Genomic DNA, 6,827 nt, shown 5'->3' with positions numbered 1-6,827 from the left:
GGGCAAATCCCTGTGTTCACTATCGGAGTGCACCCCTGCCGGATTCGCCTGGCAATGCAGAAGACGTCTGATGTACTGTGCCCCCGTTATTAGTATTACTTAGCTCCAACATTTGCCTTACTTGATGTAAAGCCTGATTAGCCCCGCACTAGTATAGCGGGTGGATGTCGTATGTAACAGATGGCCGTGGTTGTACCTTAGACGCCACCATCCATCGTAGATTACACCAGGATTCTTTCTGGCTCACTGATTGGTTTGGATGGTTCCACGCGACGCCAATCATGTACGGTCTGAGTAGGGCTTGTCCCGTTTAGAACCATACCCCCCCCCCCCCCCCCCCCCCCCCCCCCCTCCTCGTCCTCCGCTCCCCCAATTTCCAGTCTTGTTGCACGCCCGTCGTTGCTCCATCATTTCTTCCTTTCTCGCATCATCAACGCGCTCCCCAGAAGTCTCGACTTCGACGTCTCCCGCCTCAGCCGCGGCCTCGACCAGAACCCTCGAGCGATATTCGATAACTGTTGAAAAATTAAACCAAACCAGTCTATTCACTTGTCGCTGTTGCGAACCCTTATTTCTATCCTCGTCGACGCTTATAGTTGTTATTCCCTGCAACCGCTCGCCCTTTTACTACCCACTTTTCTTCCCATCTGATTCGACCGCCACTACTACCAAGCACAACTGACCTGGGGGGAACTGACTTGACTGACTCTAACTGACATTGGCCGCCGTAACCATCCATCCCTCCCCCCTAAAAAAGGCCCAGCCACTTTCGCCTCGCCCACCTAGTCATTCCATTGGCGCCTCTTCCTGCGCGACCGAGAGCCCAAACCATCTTCCGTTCTCCGCCTTCGACCGACTGCCTCAACGGATTGTCGTCGCCTTTTCCCTTCCTCCCCTCCCATTCCATTCATCGTCCACCCCGTCGATCGTTCAGTTCCTGACAATTACTTTCACTCTGGACCGCGCCGCGAGCATTGCGAATCGGCCTTTTGCGGCCGACATCAGCTGCTGAGCTCAGGGGTCGAGGACTCTGGGAAGGCTCGCCGGACACAAGAAGAAAGGAGGTGAGTGATGACAGTTTCTTCTATCCCGTACTTTGCATTCGACGACGCGGCACATGCAACGCCCACCCACCACTGTCTTTGCGCAATGCTGCCATGCTGGAGGAGAGGCATGCTTATGCTTGACCGCCGGGCCGCCTCATTTGCACGCGCATCGTTTGTATTCGCGTCGAGCACCCACAGGACCGCCAGCACGACCTCGGCCTTGTCTCAGACCTTGGAATGAGAGCGAGAGAGGATGGTGTCATGGATGATCTAGAGGTGCCCACCGGGGCTTGTGCCAGCCCCTCGTGAGAATCGTCGTTCAATGTCTGCCTTCATCTGCTTCGCCAGGGCGTCTTTGCTAACGGGTCCGACCTAGTTCGATAACATTATGCCCGAGAAGCCACAATCACACAACCCAGCCGACGACATCACACCAGAAATTCGACAGAACGGCCAGTCAAGCCAAGACATGTCCAAAGAAAAGGTGCTCCTGGCACCGGAGGAGGGTGGAAATTCAAAGAAGGGTAGGAGCTTGCTGCATGTACCGTCTCGGTCTTCCTCGCAGCGCAATCAATCCTCTCCCACGTCGACGGGGCTGAGTGGAGCAACAGTCAGCGACTCGAGAAATAGCATCGGCGGACGCTCCAAGGAGTCTAAGAGCAGCATTTTGGGACGGCGTCGAAATGGCAGTGTTGGAAGCCACCGATCTGGCGTCGAAACCGAACCGACCAACACCCCCGGCAATACCCTACCGAACTCTCCCGTGAACCCCCCGCAGAAGAAGAAGAAGGGCGGACTGTTTGCCCTTTTTGGATGCTGCGGAGTCCCCGACAATGCAAACGCGATCGAGAACGGTGACGACGCCGTCCACAAGCTCGACAAGCTGCCCGCAAGACCGACAACCGCCAAGTCCAGGCAGCCGACCCCACAGGAGCAACAGCAGCCGTCATCATCCATCCGACCCCAAATCCAGGAAAAGCAACCTCAGCCCGAGCAACCGATGTCGATAAACGAGGCAAAGGGCAAGCGCGTCTCCGGCGCGACCACGACCGATGATACTACCGTCGGCGGCGATGTCGGAGATTCTAAACAAACCACTGCTGCCACCAGCAGTGTTGCTGCGCCGGCCATCACAGTCGAGTCCACCACTGGCCAGCGGGTGGAGGAGGAGACGTACAAGAAGGATGCCGAGGAAGATGAGGCGATGCCGGATGCGACGCCCGTGGCCGAAGTGAGGCATCAAATCCCGCCCCCGGTAGAAGATGCGCCGACGAGCCAGCAATTGCCGCCGCCTCCACCTGGACCAGCTCCGAATGCATCAGCACTCGACGATGCCGCTTTGGAATCCGAGCAGAAGTTTCTGCTGCCCCCCATTGCGCCCGAGTTCAAGGGCAGAAAATGCCTTGTTCTCGATCTGGACGAGACGCTCGTACACAGCTCCTTCAAGGTAATTCATGCTTCCCCACGAGATATCACGTACAATGTTGCTGACTGGCCCGCAGATTCTTCACCAAGCCGATTTCACTATTCCCGTAGAAATTGAGGGCAACTATCATAATGTTTACGTTATCAAGCGACCAGGCGTCGATCAATTCATGAAGCGCGTAGGAGAGCTTTATGAAGTGGTAGTCTTCACTGCGTCTGTCTCCAAGGTATATTATCCGACGCAATTCATTCCGAACAATGGCTGACCATGCATAGTATGGCGACCCCCTTTTGGATCAGCTGGACATCCACAAGGTCGTTCACCACAGACTCTTCCGCGAGAGCTGCTACAACCACCAAGGGAACTACGTCAAGGATCTTTCCCAGGTGGGAAGAGACCTGAAGGACACCATCATTATCGATAACTCTCCCACCTCGTACATCTTCCACCCCCAACATGCCGTTCCCATCAGCAGTTGGTTCTCGGACGCGCACGACAACGAGTTGCTGGACTTGATTCCCGTTCTAGAAGACCTCGCAAAGTCAGACGTCCAGGACGTCAGCCTGGTCCTCGACGTTACACTTTGAAGCTAAAGATACCAATTTCTTTTCTTCGTTCATCACCTCCGAAGAAATTTGCAGGACCGCGGTCCCATCATAGCGGAAGGCGTTTGGGTTGCGATGATTGGTTTCCAGCAGGTGTAAATGTATCACTGTCTAATCATACCTTATAATGAGCACTAGTGGAGGTAGCAGACCACCGAGCCAGCTCACAGCGGCTTTTACGCATCAAGCTCCAGGGCCACACTCAACGGGCCACAAGGATGACAACTCCATCGAGGCACCTGGGACCGGGAAGGGGGACAAAAGTATGGTACTTTGGAGCTCGGTATGGCCCGGACGGGGAGCAGTTGGCGCTCGTCCGTCATTCCGGTGATTCTTTGACGGCAGTGCTTCGGACATGCATGCGCTCAAGGAATTCACAACGAAAGATACCAGTCTGTCAAAGACCAGTCATCACGAAAAAAAAAAGGCGGCTAGGGATACCATTGGGGGGTCCATGTGTTGGAATTGGAAGGGGTCGCCCTCTACGTGGCAGGCTGTTGATTTTCTCTTTGTTCCATTCTCTATGTTGTTTGAATCGTACACCACCACCATCACCCATTCCCTGGAGTCTGCAAGCAGACGTTTTATTTCACTGCCAGTATAGTCGGCACCAGTCAAGCGGAAGAGAGAGCGAGACAGAGAGACAGAGAGAGAGAGAGAGAGAGAGCGGGAAAGAACATAGTAGTTGTGGGATAGCTTTGCGTCGTGTGTTGTATTTCACAAAGTGCTGCAGAAGCTGGCGCGACCAGTTGCAAGGGGGTTCTGCTGCGAAGAGCAGCTGCTTCCTAGACATACAGTACCCTCAAATTCAATTCAAATCGTTCAAAAGAAAAAACACAAGAAAAAGGTTGCTGTTCAACCGATGGTCAAAATGCATGTGTTGCATGACTACATGACGGGATGACCATGTCTGCCATGCAGTAAACCTGAATGGTCGCGTTAGGACGGGGGTGGAAGGCCTTGTGGAGTCTTTTTTTAGAGGAGGGAAGAGGGTGACAAACCCCATTCAGGCAGGTTCGCCGCCCCCTAGCTAGGTAGGTACGATGTAGTTAGTCAATCTACGTACCCTGGGGTCTGGAACGTCGGGTCGGAAAATCCCACTGGCCACCGCGGCTCCGCGGCGTGGTCCCCTTTCCAAAACTGTGGCCTCAACTCTGCCACTTTTGAGCGCATGTGCACCGCCCCTAGGAGCTTGAATTTCCCATCATCACGCCCTCCGACATCCACCTCCCGAAAGCCGATTCTTCCCTTCACGTCGTCTTTCTTTCCGTTTATACCGCCATTCCCAAAGTAATCCTGCAGCTATTCTTGGATCTGTTTCTCGTCACGCTCCTTCATAATGGTTAGTAAATACTCTTGTACTCCCCTGGGATAGCTTGAGCTCCGGTCGTCAATCAATTCATGTCGCACGCGCTTGTCAAATGATGCGGCTTTTGCCCGTCGTCTGCCAGGCAGCGCTGCTCGCGTTGCCACTTTGAAGCATCGGACAACAGACGGGAGCAATGGCTGACGATAGTATCTAATGACAGTCTTCCCCTCGCTCTTCCTCGCCCGTTAACGCGCCTGGCGCCGTCGCCTCCGGCGCAAGTGTCGCGCGCCCTTCGTCCCCTACCCCCCCAGGTGGCCCTCGCACTGCCATCCGTCGCCGTGCGGCTGCCGATCAGAAGGAGAAAATTGCCAATGCGCGGCCGAACAGCACGAGGGCTGCCGGTGCCGGTGGCAGCAGCAGCACCATGCTGAGTATGTCTCCCCGTAATGCTCCACGATGTGGAAGCCAAGATGAGGAGAACGGAATGCTCGTGGAGATTACTGGTATCGTTGAAGCGGATGCTAACGTGTTAGCAATACAGGACTCTACACTGACGAGTCTCCCGGCCTCAAGGTCGACCCCGTCGTTGTCCTGGTTCTCTCCCTTGTTTTCATTTTCAGCGTTGTTGCTCTTCACAGTAAGCTGCCACTTTTTTGCCTCGGCACTTTGCGCTCTCAAATGGAGCCTAGCCAGCTGATGTATTCTCTCCAGTCATTGCCAAGATTACCCGCAAATTCTCCTCTTAGAGAGTGAATCGAGAGGGCCGAGAGAGGTGGCTACGGAACCCAGCTTTGGGGCTGAAAGCTCGCGAGCCTTGAGAGAGACAGGGACACGCGAAATATGACCGTACTCCGGCGACGTCGTGACAGAGACAATGCGTGTCGACGGGCACCGGTTCGCCCTAGGACGCATGAGGAGTGACATCTGACGTTGAAGACAACATAAAAGCAACTTTTGACGATAATGTACAGTGGGTGCGTGCTTAAGCTCAAGGGATAAGGGCATTCGGTTCGAGGAGCGGGTGGCAGGGAGAAGAGCATGACTGATGCGCGCCGCTGTATTATACCTCTTTTTTTTTTCTATTACATCTCTAGTCTAGGCCGTCGAATGCGACTTCTGGAACCCAAGATGCTGTCTGCTTTGTCTTTGGTGATTCGACAAAGCCGACAAATAACATGTTAGGTTCTGAAATGGAGGACAGAACCCAGGGATGGGGACAGCGCAACCATCGTAAAACACCTGCGACTCTTGAAGTCCCTGGGAGAAGAGTGTGTAGAGCTGCTCGCATCTCAGCCTGGACTCCGCGACAGCCTATCATCCCTGTAGCGACCTCGATCTTCTTGGGAAGGTGGCTGCCCGGCTCGAGGAAAACTGGACCAGCGTCCCACAGTGGTCGCATCATCTAACAGTGTGGAGTTCATAGACAGCCCACTACCGTTCAAAGCTCCGAGCAGAGACTCAATGAGTCGGGCCATCTTGAGCGAAACGAGAAGACATGAACCTGTTGGTAACATTGTTTACGGTACTCCATGGGCACCTGATTGAGTTAGGTTGGGTGACCCATACGAAAAGACAATAACCCATAGCTGCCAAGTCCCTATTTCTTCACGGCCAAACTCCATTGGCGGAACTATGGCTGCCATCAACTCAGCTCTTCTCCACGCTTCCGCCATCCTTGACCAATCATTGTCCAAAGAACGGAGGACCTGATCAGACCCACTCCAGTACGCCAGTCCAAATAGTCTATCCTTGATAAATACAATGTCTGTGGGGTATTGTAACGGTCCACCAAGAGCAGCTTAGCTGTCTCCTCCCCTTGGTGTAGTTGGTTCATCACGTTCGACTGTAATGGTTACATTGTCATCGAAAGGTCTCTAGTTCGATTCTGGAAGGGGAGAACCTCGTCTTTTGCCTCTTGTATGTATATGTGCTAAAACCTTGTAAATGCTCTACATTGGCTCTCTCCCTGTTGTCGTTTGTTTTTATTTTGGGCTCATCTCTCTGCTGGTGCATTTTGTTCCTAGAGAAGATTCGACAGCTGTATTTAGCCTCCTCGTTGGCATTTCCATCACCTCACCGCCTCTTTTCTTATTCCGCAAGAGGGCTCCGATACCCGAAGCGACTAGTGGCTCGTCGTGATGTTTTATCCGTGTACGCCGCTGTTGAAGGTCGTAGCTGTAACCATGTTTTAGCAGCTCACATGTTGATATAGGCTATAGCTCAGCGGCGTGTTTCGGCCATTACTGCAAAACTCCGTTGGCTCGCAGTCATCCTTTCCTTTACCGCTTGCCGCGATGTGGTAAACCAATGACAGTGCCCATTAAGGAGTAAATACGGGCTCCACGCGTCCCTATGCGTAAAAAGAGGACCGACAATACGAGCATCAAGGCGCAGTTTGTCGCTGCCTAGAAGCATGTTCTCAAAATCCGCATCGTTAAGAG

At 53.6% G+C, this 6,827-nt stretch overlaps 2 protein-coding genes and 1 non-coding gene across 3 annotated transcripts; all 3 read left to right on the top strand.

The window, feature by feature from the left end:
• Positions 1-1,434: 1,434 nt before the first annotated feature.
• Positions 1,435-3,059, top strand: GLRG_00543 (NLI interacting factor-like phosphatase; the record flags this gene model as incomplete). The annotated part of the gene is made up of 3 exons (XM_008091228.1): positions 1,435-2,493; positions 2,549-2,698; positions 2,748-3,059. The coding sequence occupies 3 exons, from the start codon at positions 1,435-1,437 to the stop codon at positions 3,057-3,059; spliced, it is 1,521 nt and encodes a 506-aa protein (XP_008089419.1).
• Positions 3,060-4,416: 1,357 nt separating this feature from the next.
• GLRG_00542 (Sec61beta family protein) lies at positions 4,417-5,132 on the top strand (the record flags this gene model as incomplete). Its single annotated transcript, XM_008091227.1, has 4 exons — positions 4,417-4,419; positions 4,607-4,817; positions 4,928-5,023; positions 5,098-5,132. The coding sequence occupies 4 exons, from the start codon at positions 4,417-4,419 to the stop codon at positions 5,130-5,132; spliced, it is 345 nt and encodes a 114-aa protein (XP_008089418.1).
• Positions 5,133-6,196: 1,064 nt separating this feature from the next.
• GLRG_13017 lies at positions 6,197-6,284 on the top strand. Its single transcript has one exon. It is a non-coding gene; the product is annotated as a tRNA-Tyr (tRNA).
• The last annotated feature ends 543 nt before the right edge of the window (positions 6,285-6,827 follow it).

Source organism: Colletotrichum graminicola (genome assembly GCF_000149035.1).
Source record: "Colletotrichum graminicola M1.001 genomic scaffold supercont1.2, whole genome shotgun sequence".
In the NCBI taxonomy this organism is placed as follows: domain Eukaryota; kingdom Fungi; phylum Ascomycota; class Sordariomycetes; order Glomerellales; family Glomerellaceae; genus Colletotrichum; species Colletotrichum graminicola.
Note: the sequence above shows the minus strand (reverse complement) of the source record. Positions and strands in the feature narration are given on the sequence as shown.